The sequence below is a fragment of the Mchenga conophoros genome, linkage group LG2 (assembly GCF_057382185.1).
Source record: "Mchenga conophoros isolate Kocher_MC1m ecotype Shallow Benthic linkage group LG2, M_conophoros_male_GT1.1, whole genome shotgun sequence".
Lineage (NCBI taxonomy): Eukaryota > Metazoa > Chordata > Actinopteri > Cichliformes > Cichlidae > Mchenga > Mchenga conophoros.
Genome location: NC_140527.1, coordinates 9,815,737 through 9,838,656, shown reverse-complemented (window position 1 = coordinate 9,838,656; position 22,920 = coordinate 9,815,737). Strand labels below are relative to the sequence as shown.

Sequence of the window (22,920 nt, the reverse complement as noted above, 5' to 3'; positions counted from 1 at the left end):
GACACCACCATTATTGGACTCCTCTCAGACGGGGATAAGTCTGCCTACAGGATGGAGGCTGAACATCTGGTGTCCTGATGCAGCCGCAACAACCAGGTGCTGAATAAGTGTTATTTTCATTTACCACTGGCCCAAGTACATTTTTATTGGCTTGTGAACAAAGCTGTAGTTTTTGTATTTTTAAATATTAACGCAATTTAATTGAGACATTATTTATATTATTTCACTTTCAATGTGAAAAATGCTGGAAAAACGTTGAAACTAATGGTCACCCCTGTTCGCTGCAATGTAAAATAGTACAACTGCTGTCAGCCTTCATTAAGTTGCATCATTTAAACATTTGCATATTTTTATTCAACTTCTGCAGGATGCTTTGATGAAAGACTCCCTTTTCCCAAGTAGAGGCTTTACTAGAGGTCACAGGAACAGCACTGCTGTTTTGGATGCGGAAAAATGTTGTCTTTCACTCTACCTGAGCTCAGTGTCCCAGTAAGGGCTCCGCCTCATTGTAGCTGACGCTGAAATGTTTGTGTGGGTTGCCATGACAACACCAGAAGTGCATCTGAGATCGTGTCCAAATTCATGGGCTGCATCCTCCTGAGGACTCGGTGTTCTGACAAAACGTCTTACTTTGGCAAAACGTCCTACCGTAAGTAGTTCATGCGTTCTCGGCGGCTCTAGTGACCCTCGAACTCTCGGCTAGCTATCGAGGTGGTGGATAACATACGTCTCCCCCACAAGAGCACGAACCTACAACTTTTCTACTACTGGTTTTACAAGGCGTACACGGTAAAAACATTATGCTGTTATTTGTTAAGCACTTGTGCACCTTGTGAAAAGAAATAAGTGGCTGAGATGGATGTCATATGTGCTATTGATATTATTTTACTCGTTTCTAGTTTTCACGGTGCTCCATGATTGTGAGAGGAATAAAAAAGAATTGTGGACATCAGTACGAAGCATGGATTCTTTTGACCAGAGTAGATACACTGGTCCCTTGAATATACTAATCTTTTTGAGGTGGGTGACTGTTCCTGTGTATTTACAGAAACAATGGTTGTGATAACCTCAGCTGTTTCAGAGGGTGACTGTTCGTTGCTTTGCGCACTTTTAAATCTGTATACAATGGTTTGTTCCCTTTTTGTGTTCTGAGGTTTAAACAAAGATGTACTAGATGTATTATACCGGTCCCTCGAATCTACAAATCTTTTAGATGTGGATGACTGTTCATTTTCATCTGTGTTTACAGAAACACTGGGTGTTGGAACCTCAGTAGTTTCTTTTTGGCTGACAGACTCTGGAGCTGTACAAGAGGAATAAAGAGCTGCAATGCTTTTGTGAACCTGACCTGGGAAGGGAGAGAAATATATTTTTGTTTTGTTTTTGTTTGTCTTCTTGTTTTATTTTATTCCTTGTGGGATTTGGATCCAACAAGTAAAGTATGCATATTATGCACACACACAAACACACATGCAGCTATTACCATTTCTTGTATTCTTGAATAAAGACATTGATCTGACACATTTAAAATGCAGCCAATTGTTTTTATTGTTATATTATTAAGAAAAAAGAAAAGGTGGGGGTGGGGGGATGTAAAGAAGAGCTTAAAGGAAAGGGCTAGAGGAGAGAAAACCCCAACAATTAGCAGGGCATTTTTTTACTTGGACAAATTGTTAATAAAGTTTCCATATCTGTAACAATGATGACAATATAATTGTTTATAAACAATTATATTGACAATTATATGTGTCCAGTATGTTGGCTCATTTTCTTTTACTTTTTGCATTTGAAAATAAAAGTTGGGCTGATTTTGACACCATTACAAGAAGTGTTGTTAATGATTCTTTTTGAATTAAAATCAGGTTACCACAAATTGTTTTTTAATTTAATTTCATTTGAAATGTTTGTCAGTGGGTAAACAATTCGTAATGCAAAGTCAGAAACATCGAGTTATTCTTGTACTGCATGCTTGCAATAAATAAGTTGTCCTAACAGTCAGTCAAAGGAGCTTGGAAAGAAAAGCGTCTGGACTTCTTTGAGTTGAAGTGACTGATATATATATTTTTTGTCTGTTTGTTTTGTTGGTTTTTGTTTTTTGCCCTTTATCACCATTCCTCTTCCCTGCTGTTTTTCTTTCCCTCTTTCTTTCTCCCCTTTCTTTCCCCCAGTCATGTCTGTCCTATGTGTAGCAAGTGAAAATAAAATAAACAATAAAAACAAAGGTGAATCAAATAGACCAATACGGCAAGGCCGGGATGGTCCATTTGGTAAAGTAAATCCGTTAGTTATATTTAACATAATGTTAAATGGTAACATTCTGTTTACAATGTTACCATTTTACATTGTGTTAAATGGTAACATTCTGTTTACAATGTTACCATTTTACATTGTGTTAAATGGTAACATTCTGTTTACAATGTTACCATTTTACCTTGTGTTAAATGGTAACATTCTGTTTACAATGTTACCATTTTACATTGTGTTAAATGGTAACATTCTGTTTACAATGTTACCATTAACACCGTCGATCTTCACTGACATGATGCGATCCGATATGCGGGTAACTTCGACCACGTTGTGCCGGAGCTTTATTATTAGACTTCTGACACCTGGCAAATAAACTCTCATGCGATATGAGAACATAACAGCAAAAAGCCAGTAGCTGGTACATGAATGGATAACAATGGGATGCAAATGGAATGTGAAGGCAACAGGTAGTAGGGTGAATTAGGGTTTCGTGTGGTCTTCAGTGCATGAATTTTATTGCCACTTTATTTCAACTTTTTATTAATATACTCAAAAGAAAAACAAGAACCACAAAGGAGATTCTTGTGATTCTTGTTTGTGCTATCTGTTTGTGAAAGAAAGCACATTTTACCACATCATACTGTGTTTGCTGCCATTTATTTTACTCGTCCTGCCTGAGTGTCTGGGCTGCGTTTGTCTGTGCACCTTTATTCTGGCCTTCTGCTGATGGGTTTCACATGCTGGGCTTTCCCTCTTGGTCCACACCCAGCAGCCTGCTGCTGACCACACACAGCCTACAAACTGATCCATCCATGCATCCATCCATGCATGCATGGCCTGGTTATTGTTGAGTTATCACCTCCAGCTCCTTGCTCATAACCAGGTAGATACTGGGCTGGGCCTGATCTCTGAGCTCAATAACAATGACAAAAATGCCAAACACTTTACTCTTCATGGTAAAAAATGTTTATAATACAGTAAAAACTGGATGTAGCCAAAATCAGTGTTTTATATACAGTGTAAGTGAACAACATTGCTACACTGCTGGTGTTTGATTGATAGAGGCTTTCTTTATAAGAACTATGATATCATTTCTTTTGCTGATTAACAGTTTTTATATCATTTTTATATCATTTATAGCTTTCAAGAAGCCAAAGATCACTGGACGAAAAGACTACAGACCTGTGGCTCTGACATCTGGTCAGGAAGTCTTTTGAGCGCCTGGTTCTCTCCTATCTTAAGACCCTCACGGCCCCCCTCCTGGACCCCCTGCAGTTTGCATACAGAGCCAACAGGTCTGTAGACGATGCCATCAACATGGCCCTACACTTTGTCCTGCAGAATCTATGCTAGGATCCTGTTTGTGGACTTCAGCTCTACCTTCAACACCATCCTTTCAGACCTTCTTCAAGGATTGCTTTCCCAGATGAATGTGCCTGATCCCATCTGCCGGTGGATCACTGACTTCCTGACGGACAGGAAGCAACCAGTGAGGCTGGGGAAGAATGTCTTGGACTCCCGGACCATCAGCACGAGCTCCCCTCAGGGCTGTGTTCTTTCTTCTATGCCCTTCTCCCTGTACACCAACTGCCGCACCTCCAACCACCAGTCTGTCAAATTAATTAAGCTTGCAGATGACACCACCATTATTGGACTCCTCTCAGACGGGGATAAGTCTGCCTACAGGATGGAGGCTGAACATCTGGTGTCCTGATGCAGCCGCAACAACCAGGTGCTGAATAAGTGTTATTTTCATTTACCACTGGCCCAAGTACATTTTTATTGGCTTGTGAACAAAGCTGTAGTTTTTGTATTTTTAAATATTAACGCAATTTAATTGAGACATTATTTATATTATTTCACTTTCAATGTGAAAAATGCTGTAAAAACGTTGAAAATAATGGTCACCCCTGTTCGCTGCAATGTAAAATAGTACAACTGCTGTCAGCCTTCATTAAGTTGCATCATTTAAACATTTGCATATTTTTATTCAACTTCTGCAGGATGCTTTGATGAAAGACTCCCTTTTCCCAAGTAGAGGCTTTACTAGAGGTCACAGGAACAGCGCTGCTGTTTTGGATGCGGAAAAATGTTGTCTTTCACTCTACCTGAGCTCAGTGTTTCAGTAAGGGCTCCGCCTCATTGTAGCTGACGCTGAAATGTTTGTGTGGGTTGCCATGACAACACCAGAAGTGCATCTGAGATCGTGTCCAAATTCATGGGCTGCATCCTCCTGAGGACTCGGTGTTCTGACAAAACGTCTTACTTTGGCAAAACGTCCTACCGTAAGTAGTTCATGCGTTCTCGGCGGCTCTAGTGACCCTCGAACTCTCGGCTAGCTATCGAGGTGGTGGATAACATACGTCTCCCCCACAAGAGCACGAATCTACAACTTTTCTACTACTGGTTTTACAAGGCGTACAAGGTAAAAACATTATGCTGTTATTTGTTAAGCACTTGTGCACCTTGTGAAAAGAAATAAGTGGCTGAGATGGATGTCATATGTGCTATTGATATTATTTTACTCGTTTCTAGTTTTCACGGTGCTCCATGATTGTGAGAGGAATAAAAAAGAATTGTGGACATCAGTACGAAGCATGGATTCTTTTGACCAGAGTAGATACACTGGTCCCTTGAATATACTAATCTTTTTGAGGTGGGTGACTGTTCCTGTGTATTTACAGAAACAATGGTTGTGATAACCTCAGCTGTTTCAGAGGGTGACTGTTCGTTGCTTTGCGCACTTTTAAATCTGTATACAATGGTTTGTTCCCTTTTTGTGTTCTGAGGTTTAAACAAAGATGTACTAGATGTATTATACCGGTCCCTCGAATCTACAAATCTTTTAGATGTGGATGACTGTTCATTTTCATCTGTGTTTACAGAAACACTGGGTGTTGGAACCTCAGTAGTTTCTTTTTGGCTGACAGATTCTGGAGCTGTACAAGAGGAATAAAGAGCTGCAATGCTTTTGTGAACCTGACCTGGGAAGGGAGAGAAATATATTTTTGTTTTGTTTTTGTTTGTCTTCTTGTTTTTTTTTTTTGTTTTTTTTTATTCATATTTTGGATGGACAGAAACGTTAACAAATATACAACTGGAATAATCATACTGTCAGTTCTCTGTCCGTTTCTTAACAACAACCAACAAATAAGGACTAACAGTAACTAAGACAAACAGACAAACAAAAAAAAACAAACAAACAAAAGAAAAAAAACCCAGGAGAAACAAAATGATATACCGCCTCCTGGGAAACATCAGCAAAAACAAAAGTAATGGGGGCAAAACACCCAGGTGCCTAAAAACAAAACATAACCTTGACCACTGATGACATTAAGACAATTTCTTCCCTCTACTGACTTTCAAAGTAAAAAAAAAGAAAAAAAGAAAAAAAGACAACAACAAAAATACCAATGACACATGAAACCTCCCCCCCCCCCCCCCCCCCAAAAAGAACATTTATCATAATATCTAGGAGACATTGTCGATGTACACCAAAAAAGGACCCCAGACCTGCTCAAAAATGTCTTCTCTCCCCTTAATTCTGTACATAACCCGTTCATATGATGCCATCTTAGACATTTGTTCAGTCCATTCCCTGAGAGAACAGGGGCTGGATGACTTCCAGTGCCTAAGTATTATCCTGCATCCAGTTATGAAAGCCAGACGCATCCACAATCTCTGTTTTTTTGAAAGGATAATTTGTCTTCTTGTTTTATTTGATTCCTTGTGGGATTTGGATCCAACAAGTAAAGTATGCATATTATGCACACACACAAACACACATGCAGCTATTACCATTTCTTGTATTCTTGAATAAAGACATTGATCTGACACATTCAAAATGCAGCCAATTGTTTTTATTGTTATATTATTAAGAAAAAAGAAAAGGTGGGGGTGGGGGAATGTAAAGAAGAGCTTAAAGGAAAGGGCTAGAGGAGAGAAAACCCCAACAATTAGCAGGGCATTTTTTACTTGGACAAATTGTTAATAAAGTTTCCATATCTGTAACAATGATGACAGTATAATTGTTTATAAACAATTATATTGACAATTATATGTGTCCAGTATGTTGGCTCATTTTCTTTTACTTTTTGCATTTGAAAATAAAAGTTGGGCTGATTTTGACACCATTACAAGAAGTGTTGTTAATGATTCTTTTTGAATTAAAATCAGGTTACCACAAATTGTTTTTTAATTTAATTTCATTTGAAATGTTTGTCAGTGGGTAAACAATTCGTAATGCAAAGTCAGAAACATCGAGTTATTCTTGTACTGCATGCTTGCAATAAATAAGTTGTCCTAACAGTCAGTCAAAGGAGCTTGGAAAGAAAAGCGTCTGGACTTCTTTGAGTTGAAGTGACTGATATATATATTTTTTGTCTGTTTGTTTTGTTGGTTTTTGTTTTTTGCCCTTTATCACCATTCCTCTTCCCTGCTGTTTTTCTTTCCCTCTTTCTTTCTCCCCTTTCTTTCCCCCAGTCATGTCTGTCCTATGTGTAGCAAGTGAAAATAAAATAAACAATAAAAACAAAGGTGAATCAAATAGACCAATACGGCAAGGCCGGGATGGTCCATTTGGTAAAGTAAATCCGTTAGTTATATTTAACATAATGTTAAATGGCAACATTCTGTTTACAATGTTACCATTTCACATTGTGTTAAATTGTAACATTCTGTTTACAATGTTACCATTTTACATTGTGTTAAATTGTAACATTCTGTTTACAATGTTACCATTTCACATTATGTTAAATGGTAACATTCTGTTTACAATGTTACCATTTTACATTGTGTTAAATTGTAACATTCTGTTTACAATGTTACCATTTCACATTATGTTAAATGGTAACATTCTGTTTACAATGTTACCATTTTACATTGTGTTAAATGGTAACATTCTGTTTACAATGTTACCATTTTACATTGTGTTAAATTGTAACATTCTGTTTACAATGTTACCATTTCACATTGTGTTAAATTGTAACATTCTGTTTACAATGTTACCATTTCACATTATGTTAAATGGTAACATTCTGTTTACAATGTTACCATTTTACATTGTGTTAAATGGTAACATTCTGTTTACAATGTTACCATTTAACATTATGTTAAATGGTAACATTCTGTTTACAATGTTACCATTTAACATTATGTTAAATGGTAACATTCTGTTTACAATGTTACCATTTTACATTGTGTTAAATGGTAACATTCTGTTTACAATGTTACCATTTTACATTGTGTTAAATGGTAACATTCTGTTTACAATGTTACCATTTAACATTATGTTAAATGGTAACATTCTGTTTACAATGTTACCATTTCACATTGTGTTAAATGGTAACATTCTGTTTACAATGTTACCATTTTACATTGTGTTAAATGGTAACATTCTGTTTACAATGTTACCATTTTACATTGTGTTAAATGGTAACATTCTGTTTACAATGTTACCATTTTACATTATGTTAAATTGTAACATAATGCTTAACAGATAATGGTTATCCTCTTTTTATATCATACATCATTGTCTCTATAGGAGGGTCTGGAGCACCCCCTGCTGAGCCGCTGGGCTCAGTACCTTGCAGGCAGGTCCGACGATGACTTCATCATCTCACCTGAGCTCAAAATTCTGGTGCGTGAAGGCGTCCCTCGGGAGTATCGGCAGAGTGTGGCGCTGTTTGGTCCGAGCCAGAACTTTGACAAGCCAAGAGTGCCACACGCAACGCTATCAGCAGGTACAGCTGTAGAGAGAGTGTGTTGAAATAAGAAGAGAAAATTCTCTCAATTATGGAGACAGTAGGGTTGCCAACTCCCTGAAAAATAAATAAGGGACACCTCGTGGCCAGGGCCGGGCAACCCAGTTGTCTTCACCCTTCCCAGTGTGGTAGCTCTTTTTTTGTGTGTGAAATTATTTAACCATTTGACTTGAACTTGATTTAAGCAGATGCATATTCTTTGTGATATGACCATATGGGAAACAAATGATCATTTAGCCATTTATTTTTAGCTCACAATGACAACATTAACACAGTAAAACAGGTCTCTTTCTTAAACAGAAGCCTGTCATGCTTAACTTTTGAGAATATAAGTAAATCTTTCTTTAAAAGAACTCTGTCCTGCTTAACTTAAAATTATATAAATTAATAGAAAGCAATAGAACGAAAAATATTCTTGTAACAGTGCACATTTAGTGCATTTAGTACAATTGGCTTCAGTTGAGGTATTATTTCAGCTTTTCTAATGCTAATCAGCTGCTCCTGTTTGTAAACCCGCTTGTTCCCATGATTACGCATCTTAACTCATCATCATTATTCATCTATGTATTACTTTTATGTATTAGTGATCTATTTGTTGTAATCATCTATCCTTGCAGTTGTTTATTACACAAAATAAATTATATTATTACACTTCTGGCCACATAGCCCTGATATTCACTGCACATGCCCATATTAACCTTAACCAGAGGGTTTTAAAAAAACAAACCAGTGTTTACATACCATATCTGCTTCTGCCATGGCCTGGCGGACAAAAAATTGGTAAAGGGTTCCCCGAGCTTTCACGCCCCTCATGTTCTTCATGTGCCCACCAATAGAAGCATGCCTATGGAAAAAGTGCGCCAGCACACAGTGCAGTGCGCTTTATAGTGCACTTTTCCAGCCAGGTGTTTTCCTTTTCCCATTCCTCCCTGTACTTTTGCAGCCTTTTTTTTTTCTTTCTCTGAGCGAACAAACATTGCTGCTCTAATGCTGGGCTCACACTGTGCGATTTTTGGCCCATTTTGAGCCGATTTTTGAGTCGTGCGACCGATTTGGTGATCAGCCCGATTTTGGCCTTCATCGTGCGTCGTGTAGTATACGTGGGGTAACGAGAAGCGATTAACACCTCACGACCAGCTCCCGATCATCAATCGCTCGTGAGGGTGTCACCGCAGCTGCTCACGCGCAAACACGTAAACGTCGGTGAAAAAGACGTTGCAGCACAGCTGTGCAGCGTGTGATCTGGACACAAGCGATGGAGGCACAACTTGTAGAACTTTGGAAAGCTCATCCGAGCCTTTTCCATGTGGCATCACAAAATTATCACGACCACAACAACCGTGAAAATAGTTGGATTTACATTGCTGCTCAATCACAGCTGCCTGATCAATGTTTTTCATTAGCAATTTAGCAAAGTTGATGTGGTGGTGTGTCTGTGTGAGTGAAAGACAGAGAGAGCGAGCGACAGATTTTCTGTTATAACCTTCATTTTATGGACGCACAGTGTGCCGTCCGAGACTTGCACCGCAGTGTCGGCGTTTGTTTCCCTGTTGGCCATGCTTGTTGTTGTGGTCATCGGTTGTCTTCCGGTATTTTCTCCGTAAGCGACCTTTCCTCAACCAATGAGATGAGCGGTAATCTGACTTGTCATACTCGAATTGTCATAAGTGTGCTGTCAGCTCATTGGTCACAAAGCAGGAGAGGGGCTGGGAATTATGTTTTCAAACAAAGTGTTAATTCCATTAACATTTATAGACTACTTTTGATTCTCACTGTATTACGGGACAAAGTGCGTCCCTTATTAGCTCAATACGGGACGTGTACTTTTGTTTCGAAATACGGGACGATTCCGTTTTTTAAGGGACGGTTGGCAACCCTAGGAGACAGTCAAATGGTTTATTTATGTTTGATGTGTGCTTTACATTTGTGTGGCTGTTAATAAAGTTAGCGCGCTCTAGGGGGCGTATGCGTTCATCAAAAAATGGCCGAAGGCTGATGTGTGATTATTCCTCCCAAAATGTCGTTGATGAAGTTAGCTATGCACGTTAGATTTTACTGCGCATTTTCATACCTCTGCCAACAGGTTATGGGCCCAGGAAGCTAAGAAGTTTTCCAAAAGAGTCCATGTCGTTTTGCCACCGAGAGAAACGCCGCGACGTACTGCGCACTCGGTGAGGATTAGCATACCATGCTAGCGCCATGAGCCGACGAGCCGCTGAGTCAAATAGCCGTTGGGCTCGGCTAGTTTTTGATGGGGATGAAAAGAATTACGAACTATGGGAGACGAAATTTTTGGGCCACCTTCGTCTGCAAGGTTTAAGAGACATTATTTTGAAGCACCCTACCGACGCGGAGGGAGAAGAAGAGAGAGCAAAGAATGCAGAGGCCTACGCGGAGCTGATCCAGTTTCTGGATGACAAAAGTTTGTCTCTTGTTATGCGAGAAGCAGCGGATGATGGACGGAAGGCGCTGGGGATTCTAAGAAACTATTATGCAGGTAAAGGAAAGCCTCGTATAATTAGCCTGTACACAGAACTCACTTCGCTCCAAAAGTGAGAGTGTGACTGAGTATGTGATACGAGCAGAGACAATAATCACAGCCCTGAGGAATGCTGGTGAAACTTTGAGTGATGGGCTATTGGTAGCAATGGTTTTGAAGGGACTGCCAGAATCGTTCAAACCGTTTGCTATCCATGTCACACAAAGTGAAGTTGAAGTGACTTTTGCTGAATTTAAAACTAAACTGCGAAGCTTTGAAGACACAGAGAAAATGCGCGCCGCAGCGTCAGATGACAACATCATGAAAGCACGTGCACGACCGAGCGACAATCCCACGTTTGAAAAATCGAATGACCGTGGGGCCGGCAACGCAGACATAGTGTGTTTCAGATGCGGACTAAAGGGACACAAAGCCAGGACGTGTCAGCGCAAGCAGTGGTGTAGCGAGCACCACCCATCGGGACTCAACATGCAGACGGAAACGGCGGCAAGACAATGCACGGAAAGTTTCCGAGGAGTGGGGTAGCAAAGACTACGCATTCCGGGTAAGCAGCGAGGGTGCAGCGTTCCAGTCAGAGCATGGCATCAACAAAAAGGGTCTGATGGTGGACACAGGGGCAACTTCGCATATTGTTACAGATATAACGAAGTTCAGGAGATTCGACGACAGTTTCCAGCCCAAGTCACACTACGTAGAGTTGGCTGACGGCACCAAGTGCACTGGAGTTGCAGAGCAAAGAGGGGAGGCAGAGTTTTGCTTGATGGACAGCAGGGGGCAGTGCCACAAAACAACCTTGAAACAGGCACTGTACATCCCATCGTATCCACAAGACATCTTCTCTGTGAAAGCAGCTACCTCAAATGGAGCAACTATGATCTTCAAGCAAGGAAAAGACACCCTGCGACACAAAGACGGTACAAGGTTCCCAATATATGAGTACAACAGACTGTACTACCTACAAACAGTAAACACTGAAGGTAAAGACCAGTGTAAGGGTTGCTATGACATGCAAACATGGCATGAAATTCTTGGTCACTGTAATTATGATGACATTCAGAAATTACAGGGGGTTGTTGATGGTATGGCAATCAAAGGAAAAACAGACAAATCTGTCTTGCATTGTGAAGTGTGCACACAGGGAAAGTTTGTTCAAACTAGAAACAGGGACCCTGATGCACGAGCCAAAACCGCCTTAGAGCTGGTACACACAGATCTAGCTGGTCCAGTAGACTCAGAGTCCAGAGATGGATATAGATTTGCACTATCATTCACTGATGACTATTCCAGTGCAGTGTTTGTGTATTTTCTGAAAAATAAGAGTGACACAGCAAAAGCAACACAGAAGTTTTTGGCTGATACAGCCCCGTATGGGCAAGTTAAATGTATCAGGTCTGACAATGGAACAGAGTTTATGGGAAATGAGTATCAGGCACTCCTTAGCAAAAATGGAATCAGGCATGAGACCTCAGCACCATACTCACCACACCAAAATGGTACTGCAGAACGCAATTGGCGTACTCTTTTTGATATGGCCAGGTGTATGTTAATAGAGAAACAGTTACCTAAAGAGTTGTGGACTTACGCAGTGCAAACAGCAGCTGTAGTGAGGAATAGATGTTTTAACAGACGCACAGAACAGACACCATATTTAATGCTGACAGGAAGAAGGCCAAACCTTTCCAGGATGCAGACATTTGGGTCAGTGTGTTATGCCTACAGGCAGAACAAGAGAAAACTAGACTCAAGGTGTGAGAAAGGAATTTTTGTTGGATATGACAAGAACAGTCCAGCTTATATGGTCTACTACCCGGGCAGTGGGAAAGTACAGAAGCATAGACTGGTGAAGTTTGAGACTAAAACAAGAGTAGAGAGACAAACACAGACTGACAAGGTGCCAGATGATGAGGGTGACTTTGAGACACCAAACAGGTTCACCAAGACCAGAGAACAGACTGATGTGAGTACAGAACACACAGATACTCAGGAACAGATCCCAGTAAGCATGTCTGAGATGAGCAGCCAGTCACAGGAGAATCAACTCGACTGCGAGGCTGCAAGGTATCCTTCCAGAGTGAGAAAGAGGCCTGGGTATTTAAGTGAATATGTTACTGATAAGGAGGATTGTGATCAAGTACTTACAAACATGGATTATTGTTACAGAGCAATGTGTAACATTCCCCAAACATTCAAGGAAGCAATAACTTCATCTAACTCAGAGAAATGGGTCAGTGCAATGGATGAAGAGATGCAATCACTAAGAGAAAATGACACATTTACCTTAACCACTTTGCCTGAGGGTAAGAAGACAATGTTGATGGATCTGAGAAGTACAAGGCACGTTATGTTGCTAAAGGATATAGTCAGAGGATAGGTGTGGATTATGAAGAAACATTTTCCCCTACTGCTAACCTGACTAGTATCAGAGTGTTGATGCAAAAGGCAGCACAAGAAAACATGCTTTTACACCAGATGGATGTTAAAGCTGCCTATCTTCATGCACCAATAGATTGTGAGGTATTCATGGAACAACCTGAGGGTTATGAGGTAAAATCCGACACAAATGAAAAACTGGTGTGCAAGTTGAAAAAGTCGCTATATGGGCTAAAACAATCAGGCCGGAATTGGAACAAGTTGTTGCATGAATATCTGAGTGAGAACAACTTTGTGCAAAACCCCGCTGACCATTGTGTTTACACAAAAATGACAGAAAATAAGAAGGTGATTCTGATTGTATGGGTAGATGACCTGATCATTGCTGCTAGTGATGAAAGTGAACTAACTGTTGTGAAGAAAATGCTTGCAGCAAAATTCAAAATGAAGGATTTGGGTAAACTGAGACATTTCATTGGTATAGATTTTGACCAGAGTGATAACTGTGTAAAAATGTCACAAAAACAATATGTGGAAAAAATACTTGAAAGATTCAACATGCAGGATTGTAAAGAAAGACAGACACCTTGTGAGCAAAAACTGAACTATGCTGATGATGCAGAAAAGATGAGTGATGTCAAAAGGTACAGAGAGGCAGTTGGTAGTCTGATCTATTTGGCTACATGCACAAGACCGGACTTGAGTTTTATAGTCAGTAAACTTTCACAGTACTTTACTGAGCCAACTGAAGACAAATGGACTACAGTAAAACATGTACTGAGTAGGGCTGGGCCATATTATACCGTTCACGGTAATACCGGTATAATGTTAGGCAACAATAGGAAAATGAAATATCGCGATAGAATATGAGTAAAACGCGCATGCGCAGTGCCTTTGTTTTCATACACATGGCCGATTGTTGAGTGAAACAGATGAACCAGAATTGGTTTGTAAAAATGGTGCAACTTCAGTGATGTGGAACTGGTTTGGTGTTTGTCCGTCAGATACACGACAAAGCACATTTTTTTGCAGAACATGCAAGCGGCCGTCGTTATTGTCGTATTTGTCGGACTAAGATGCTCTTAAATCTGGGAGTAATCTGGGTCCTAAACTCCTTAATTCTTCAGTTCAAACGAACACTGCAGCATCACTGAGCGTTAAAAACTGTCTAAATTCTTTCATCTTTAATAAAACGATCAGCATTGCTGCTTTACCAGGTGTAACTATGAAGTTTAACTTCCAGGCATCCATTAAAACAAAATTTATTACATTTAACAGAGTTAGAAGTTAGCGGGAAGCTAGCGGAAGTTAGCTCGCTAGTTACCTAAGCATGATATTGCATGTTCTGACTGAGAGATTTCTGAAAAAAATCAAACGTACAGCTCTGCTATCACTTCCAACATAAATGAAGACAGGAAACTAAACAGCAGTGACGTTTGTAGGGTTACTGAAGTTGGGCTAGCTGGTATATAATGATGTGCTACGTAATCGCTAGCGACACAGCTATGTTAGCATAACATAAACAGGGAAGCTGGAGGACGAACACTAACACTTTTCCACTTATAAAAGTTAACGTTAAGGTTCCTCATGGTTAGAGACAAATGCAGTCGCATGGCAGGATGCTGTAAACAGACCAAACTTCAGTCAGGAGAACAACTGAGATAATCCATCCACAATACGAGGTTAGTCATTAATATACTGCAACAACATGGGAATAGAGCAGCTGCCAGAGAATTCAACATTAATGAATCAATGGTACAGAAGTGGAGGAAGCAAGAAGAATGAGTTTAATAAAGTTTGATTTATCTGACTGCTTTGTTTCGCTTGATGTGCGTTATAATCCCGTGCACCTTATGGTCCGAAAAATACGTATTGCATACTGCAGTTTAATTTTGCAAAGCACCTCTTTTTAACTTCAGTGGATATTATATATGGTTATGCTCAGGATATGTCAGCCCATTTCTACTGGAAATGCCTTTTGGTTAAACTTTCAGCAAGGAATTTGTATTTGCACTGTTACATTTTTATAAAGCTTTAATGTACATAAAAACCAGCTTCTTATTTAAGTGAAAATAAATGGAAGGTTTTCTTTTTGCGCTAGTAATGTTGTGGAGTTGTATTTTGTCTCGCATCAATTATATCGTCAGTTATATCGTTATCGCAAATTTTCAAATATATATCGTGATAAATATTTTTGGCCATATCGCCCTGCTCTAGTACTGAGGTATCTGAAAGGGACAACCGAGAAAGAACTGTGTTACAGGAAATGTGACAACAAAGAACTGAGGTTGTGGGCATACAGCGATGCTGATTGGGCAGCTGATGTAACAGACAGACGGAGTACAACTGGTTATTGCATAAGCTTGTCTGTAGATGGTCCTTTAATCTCATGGAAAACCAAAAGACAACCTACTGTTGCATTATCTACCTGTGAAGCGGAGTACATGGCTTTAGCTGCGACCCTACAAGAAGTTTTGTACCTAATGCAACTGTTACAAGGTATTGATGGACAAAAATATGCACCGCCAAAAGTTCATGAAGATAATCAGGGTGCAATTGCGTTGGCGAAGAATCCTGTGACGAGACAGAGATGTAAACATGTTGACATAAAGTACAACTTTGTGAGATCAACTGTGAGTGCAGGAAAAATAACTCTGGATTATTGTTCAACAGAAGAGATGGTTGCAGATGTAATGACAAAGCCTGCAACAAAAGTTAAGCTGTTCAAGTTTGAGAAGTTTATGTTTGGGCATTAACATGGTATACGAACATGTATACAGTACTGAGGAAGAAACCTTTTGTTTGTTGTTTTTTTTGTTTACTTAAGAGCATCATAATATGAGAGCAAGTGGGGGTGTTGAAATAAGAAGAGAAAATGCTCTCAATTATGGAGACAGTCAAATGGTTTATTTATGTTTGATGTGTGCTTTACATTTGTGTGGCTGTTAATAAAGTTAGCGCGCTCTAGGGGGCGTATGCGTTCATCAAAAAATGGCCGAAGGCTGATGTGTGATTATTCCTCCCAAAATGTCGTTGATGAAGTTAGCTATGCACGTTAGATTTTACTGCGCATTTTCATACCTCTGCCAACAGAGTGCTTTATCCGCACCTGAGCACAGGTGGCTCCTCCTCCTTCCTGTTGGGAATGCTGGCGAGCACTCAGTAATCCTGTTCTGTTTCCAGCTGTGTGAGAAGAGTCGGACAGCTCCTAATCCTGCCTCCAGGCAGGTCCAGCTGGACCTTCACCGAACCCTGACGACCAATCAGCACTTCTCCTCGCCGTCCAGCCCCGCCCTCCAGCCCCGCCCTCCAGCAGCTCCGCCGCATCCTTCTGGCCTTCTCCGGGCATAACCCTGCCATTGGCTACTGCCAGGTACTCAACAGGTCAGAACAAAAGTATAAATTTTATATCTGAGTTCTTATGTGGACCCGCCTTCCAGGCAGAACCTCACCTTCCATCAATGTCCACAGGTTAGCGGCCCTCGCTCTGCTGGTCCTCCAAAGTGACGAAGACGCCTTCTGGTGTCTGGTGGCAGTGGTGGAAGCCATCATGCCTCAGGACTACTACACCAAGAATCTGGTGGCCTCTCAGGTCAGCAGACACACTCACCTGCTTGCCTGCTGTGATCTGTTTTAGTGATCAGTGAGGCTGATCTCTGTGAGTCTTTGTGCTCAGGCGGACCAGCGCGTGCTGAAGGACTTCATGGCGGAGAAGCTTCCTCGCCTGGCATCTCACTTTGAGGATCACAACATTGACGTCTCTCTGGTCACCTTCAACTGGTTCCTGGTGGTTTTTGTGGAGAGTCTGCCCAGCGACATCCTGATGCCTCTGTGGGACGCCTTCCTGTATGAGGGTACCAAGGTACCATACACCCGAACACACCATGACAGAAATGCAGACAACACTTGAATGCACCACAGTAGTGTCCATGGAAACAAAAATGATTTTGTTTTCACCTTTAGATGTCTTTATTTACATTTTAGGAGTAATAAGACATTGTTTACTAAGCATGGGGAACTGTCATGTGACATGAAATAGGAGTGGGAAAGCAGATCATTCTAGTAACGACCTCACAGTCTACCACAAGCAGCGTAAATCCAGACGATGAGCGGGACAATGGCTTTGGGCTTGTTTCTGCAATGTGACAAATGCAGCACAGCTTTTACATCGTTTGTCTCAGGAAATAAAATCACAGTTCAGACACAGAAATATATACCACACAGGGATAAATGCTGACAACAGCTTCAGCCACGTAGATCCAACCCAAAAGTTTAATTTAAACTTAAAGCTCAACTACCAAGTAAGTTAATATTATCTGGCAACTGAGGAACCAAGTGGCTTATTGGAAATCGATCAGAGCTGTAATGAGTAAAGGGCCCAACTGCACCACAACTGAAAGAGTAATTTTGTGACTCACCTCCTCAAAGTTTCCAATTAATTGTGTGGCGTGAGTGTCCTGTTATGAAATGCGTGTCTGTGCTGCAGGTGATCTTCAGATACACTCTGGCTCTGTTCAAATACAAAGAGGACGACATCCTGAAGATTCACGACAGCGTGGAGATCTACCAGTACCTACGCTTCTTCACAAAGACCGTCTCCAATGCCAGGTACGCACTCGCCTCCACCCGCCTTAATCTACGAGCTGTTACACTCTCAGAAGTGTAGCGGATGTAGCTGTTGAATCTTTGAGCTTCAAACCCTTTTTACTGAAATTTTGTGAGAAGTTTAAATTTCCCTGATCACAGTAACAACGATTTAAAGATTTTTAAGTATCTGCAGCTCTCGGATACATGTGGTCCAGTCAGTCCAGTATTTCCTGCTCAAACTGCAGTACCTGAAGTATCAAGCAGCATAAAACAGAAACACTCAAGCTGATCAGTTTCCAGTTCCTCTGTGTTGGTGATCGAGTCCTTTCCACCTGCGTGTGTCCATGCAGGAAGCTGACCAGCATCGCCTTCAACGACATGAACCCATTCCCCAGCCGGCTGCTGAGGAACCGGCGAGTGCTCCACCTGGAGCGCCTGCAGGCGGAGCTGCGTGAGCTGGAGGAGCAGCACAAGGAGTTCATCACCGAGAGCGTCGTACGGAAAGACAAAGAGCTCGACGTCATTGTGAGCGAGGACGACGAGGACCTCTGATCACACGGGACGCTTCAGCTGCTCACTTCGAGACGACGATGAGTTTTCCATGAGTTCAAGAGAATTTTACTAAACCGGCTGTTAACTGGTTTCCTTCACACCAAACACAGGATTGTGTCAGGTTCACCATCTCTACTAACACTACAAGGAAACAGACGCATACAGATTTAACTGCATCACATCTCTGAAACAAGCTTGCAGTAAACAAATGTGTACTGTGTTCACGTGTGTAATAAGTCAGGCTGCAGAAATGTGCAGATGTATTTCAGTGAATTCATTTGGATTAATATGTGATAGCTTATTTATTTCATTGCATCTTTTGCTTTATACCTAAAAATGCGTGACATTTCTAAATGTAGTCACATCCCTATGAAACATGGTTGATTATCAGCTGTAGTCACAGCTGGTGATAAAGTAATTAAATGTCCAGCTATTCAAAAATAGGGCATTCTGCACAATGAGTACTTTTTGGTACTTGAAGTATATTTTGATGCTGATGCTTCAGGGCATTGTGCTGCATTGTCGAAGCTCTCTGGGCTTCCGGTTAGAACGACCTCACAGTGTTTTATTTTGATCTGGTGTAAAGTGCATTGTGCAGAAATGACAGCATGATAGTCACATGATAAAACTGACTTTTCTTTTTTTTTTTAATTTTACTGGGTGTGCATCTTGTTCAAATGTCTTTTTCAGCATTTGTACATAAATATTCTGTATATAAATATTTGATTTTCATTTATTTTACAGAGTCCTTTATTTTGTTTCACAAATATGACATTCATGTCAAATGACATCTGCAGACTTTATAATGACCAGCAGGGGGCAGTGTATTGCAGTCTATGAGAACATTTACTGAGACCTGTTTCATGCACTAGTTTCATGTCTCATTGAATCCAACATGATGTTGATTTTGTAAATTAAGGTCACATCTTCATCACATCTAATTTCAAAACACTGATCAATTAAAAAAAAATGAATTCCATACCAATTGCAGGAATAAAATAGGAATAAATAACAAACGAGAAATACATACAAAACAAGAGAAAGGCACACATGAGAGAACAGGTCACATGACAGCACAGCATTATCTACCCACAATTTGAACTAAATAACAGATAGCACAGGCAATGAAAACAAACGGAAATCAGAATAAATTTAAAAACTTTTATTGATGTTAACTTGAAGTGCTGAATTAGCCCTGTTGTCAGTTCAAATCACTTCAATCTATAGCGCACTTTAAGGTCTTTAGACCTTAAAAAGTAATACACTGCAAGGTAAGCTTGCAGCATCTTACTTTAAGGTCAACTGTGAAACTTTGTGGAAAGCCTGAGACAAGTTGATGAGTCAGTGAAGCGCACTTCCTTCTGATGACGGCTATACTGAGGTGAGTTTTTAAGCATATCCTGAACTTTATTCATTATTAGACTTCTGACACCTGGCAAATAAACTCTCACGCGATATGAGAACATAACAGCAAAAAGCCAGTAGCTGGTACATGAATGGATAAAAATTGGATCCCTCAGGGAGGCGCCACCACTTGATCTTCTCCACCGTCGTGGTTGGTGTTCTTCGTCGTCGTTGGCCAAGGTTGAGTCGGAGATCCATCACAAGTAGCCGATGTTGAGGGCCAATATTGGTTGATGGTATGACTTTTACGTTCGTGACTAGGCTGAGATGGGGTCTTCGGACTAGCCAGTAGTCGATTTGGGTGTCTCTGCCGCCGCTGGAGTACGTGATGAGGTGTGCCGGCTTCTTTTTGAAGAAGGTGTTGGTCACGGCAAGATCGTGGGCCTCTGCGTAGTCCAGTACCCGGCAACCCTCGTCGTTTCTGGTCCCAAATCCTTGGCCGCCATGGAATCGGTGATATCCGTCTCTCCCCTTGCCTACATGTCCATTTAGGTCGCCGCCTACCGCCACGTGTTCCTCAGGGCTAATCGTTTGCAGGTGGTCGTCGAGGGCGCGCCAGAATTCTGTCTTCTCCTCGTCGGGGCAGTTGGTCTGTGGTGCATAGCAGGAGATAATCCGTAGGACGGTCGGGTCGGCGTCGATCTTCACTGACATGATGCGATCCGATATGCGGGTAACTTCGACCACGTTGTGCCGGAGCTTTATTATTAGACTTCTGACACCTGGCAAATAAACTCTCACGCGATATGAGAACATAACAGCAAAAAGCCAGTAGCTGGTACATGAATGGATAAAAATTGGATCCCTCTTAGATTGAATTGGTTGCCCTCTTATATTACGTTGTTTTGAACCTAACCGCATCCACTGAATTAATGCAGTTTTCAGGACAGTAAAAACAGAGAACTCTGATATACACAATTTCTGATTGCTGATAGTGTTTCTTAATGCAAAATGGGCTTCCATTTAAAATGCAATTGCTTTATGTTCGATCTTTAGTGAAGAAGGGTCATTTTTGATTCTGTGGACAAGGGATGCAAATGGAATGTGAAGGCAACAGGTAGTAGGGTGAATTAGGGTTTCGTGTGGTCTTCAGTGCATGAATTTTATTGCCACTTTATTTCAACTTTTTATTAATATACTCAAAAGAAAAACAAGAACCACACAGGAGATTCTTATGATTCTTGTTTGTGCTATCTGTTTGTGAAAGAAAGCACATTTTACCACATCATACTGTGTTTGCTGCCATTTATTTTACTCGTCCTGCCTGAGTGTCTGGGCTGCGTTTGTCTGTGCACCTTTGTTCTGGCCTTCTGCTGATGGGTTTCACATGCTGGGCTTTCCCTCTTGGTCCACACCCAGCAGCCTGCTGCTGACCACACACAGCCTACAAACTGATCCATCCATGCATCCATCCATGCATGCATGGCCTGGTTATTGTTGAGTTATCACCTCCAGCTCCTTGCTCATAACCAGGTAGATACTGGGCTGGGCCTGATCTCTGAGCTCAATAACAATGACAAAAATGCCAAACACTTTACTCTTCATGGTAAAAAATGTTTATAATACAGTAAAAACTGGATGTAGCCAAAATCAGTGTTTTATATACAGTGTAAGTGAACAACATTGCTACACTGCTGGTGTTTGATTGATAGAGGCTTTCTTTATAAGAACTATGATATCATTTCTTTTGCTGATTAACAGTTTTTATATCATTTTTATATCATATATAGCTTTCAAGAAGCCAAAGATCACTGGACGAAAAGACTACAGACCTGTGGCTCTGACATCTGGTCAGGAAGTCTTTTGAGCGCCTGGTTCTCTCCTATCTTAAGACCCTCACGGCCCCCCTCCTGGACCCCCTGCAGTTTGCATACAGAGCCAACAGGTCTGTAGACGATGCCATCAACATGGCCCTACACTTTGTCCTGCAGAATCTATGCTAGGATCCTGTTTGTGGACTTCAGCTCTACCTTCAACACCATCCTTTCAGACCTTCTTCAAGGATTGCTTTCCCAGATGAATGTGCCTGATCCCATCTGCCGGTGGATCACTGACTTCCTGACGGACAGGAAGCAACCAGTGAGGCTGGGGAAGAATGTCTTGGACTCCCGGACCATCAGCACGAGCTCCCCTCAGGGCTGTGTTCTTTCTTCTATGCCCTTCTCCCTGTACACCAACTGCCGCACCTCCAACCACCAGTCTGTCAAATTAATTAAGCTTGCAGATGAACAAAGCTGTAGTTTTTGTATTTTTAAATATTAAGATAAGATAAGATAAGATAAGATAAGATAAGATAAGATAAGATAAGATAAGATAAGATAAGATAAGATAGAACTTTATTAATCCCTCGGGTAGGTTCCTCTGGGAAATTCGACTTCCAAAAAGCACAGCAACGACCGAAGTTACAGTTACAGAATTGTTATATATATATATATATATATATATATATATATATATACACACACACACACACACATATAGAGTTCACCAGCTTGTCCTTTAGAACCGAGGGAAGAATGGTGTTGAAGGCACTGGAGAAATCAAAGAATATGATTCTCACAGTGCTTCCAGCGGTCTCCAGGTGAGCGAGGGAACGATGTAGGAGGTGAATGACGGCATCATCCGCTCCAATGCCAGGCTGGTAGGCAAACTGAAGTGGGTCCAGTGATGAGCTTATTAGGCGCCGAAGCTGAGCCAGGACCAACCGCTCCAGGGTCTTCATCAGGTGGGATGTCAGAGCCACCGGCCTGTAGCTGTTGAGGTCCTTGGGGCGTGAAGTCTTTGGCACTGGTACAACACAGGAGGTTTTCCAGAGCTGTGGAACTCTTCCCAACCTCAGGCTCAGGTTGAAGAGGTGCTCCATCACCCCACACAGTTGGTCCGCGCAGGACCTGACGACCCTCGAGCTGATGCCATCTGGACCCGCTGCCTTCTTGCCATTAATCCTCCTCAGTTCCCTCCTAACCTGGGTGGTTGAGAGAGACAGGCTGGAGCCTTGTGTTGAGTGTGTATTGGATGCTGTTGTTGGGGGTGGGGGGGAGTGAGCAGGGTGAATAGAGGAGGTGTGAAGTGTCTGAGGTGGAACAGCAGCAGTGGGGGTGGGTGAGTCTGCAGCCGATGTTGCAGACTGCCTCATGGCTGAGTCAAATCTGTTGAAGAAATGATTCAGTTCATTTGCCCATCTCACATCCCTCCCAGGCAGAGAGTTCTGCTGTTTGTGGCCCGAGATGGTTCTGAGGCCTCTCCAGACTTCACCAACGTTGTTTTGTTGAAGCTGGTTCTCCATCTTCTGCCTGTAGCTCTCCTTCCCATTCCTTATCAGTCCCCTCAGCTCTCTCTGCACCCTTTTCAACTCCTCTTTGTCTCTGGATTTGAAGGCCCTCCTCTTCTGCTTGAGGACAGCTTTAATTTCTGGGGTAATCCAAGGTTTGTTGTTGGAGAAACACCGTACAGTCCTGGTAGGTACAGTGTTATCCACACAGAAGTTTATATAGTCAG

At 41.4% G+C, this 22,920-nt stretch overlaps 1 protein-coding gene across 1 annotated transcript; it reads left to right on the top strand.

Annotated features, from left to right (window-relative positions):
• Nucleotides 1-16,300: 16,300 nt before the first annotated feature.
• On the top strand, nucleotides 16,301-18,018 carry LOC146581687 (TBC1 domain family member 2A-like). The gene is made up of 4 exons (XM_085247101.1): nucleotides 16,301-16,471; nucleotides 16,556-16,741; nucleotides 17,366-17,487; nucleotides 17,817-18,018. Exons 1-4 carry the CDS (start codon nucleotides 16,301-16,303, stop codon nucleotides 18,016-18,018), a joined length of 681 nt encoding a protein of 226 aa, XP_085103227.1.
• Nucleotides 18,019-22,920: the final 4,902 nt, after the last annotated feature.

Excerpts from the sequence above, each read along its gene's own strand:
- LOC146581687 (XM_085247101.1), top strand. The coding sequence starts at position 16,301 with ATGTGGACCCGCCTTCCAGGCAGAACCTCACCTTCCATCAATGTCCAC. Across the intron at positions 16,472-16,555 it reads AGAATCTGGTGGCCTCTCAG|GCGGACCAGCGCGTGCTGAA; the intron begins GTCAGCAGACAC and ends CTTTGTGCTCAG. Across the intron at positions 16,742-17,365 it reads TCCTGTATGAGGGTACCAAG|GTGATCTTCAGATACACTCT; the intron begins GTACCATACACC and ends TCTGTGCTGCAG.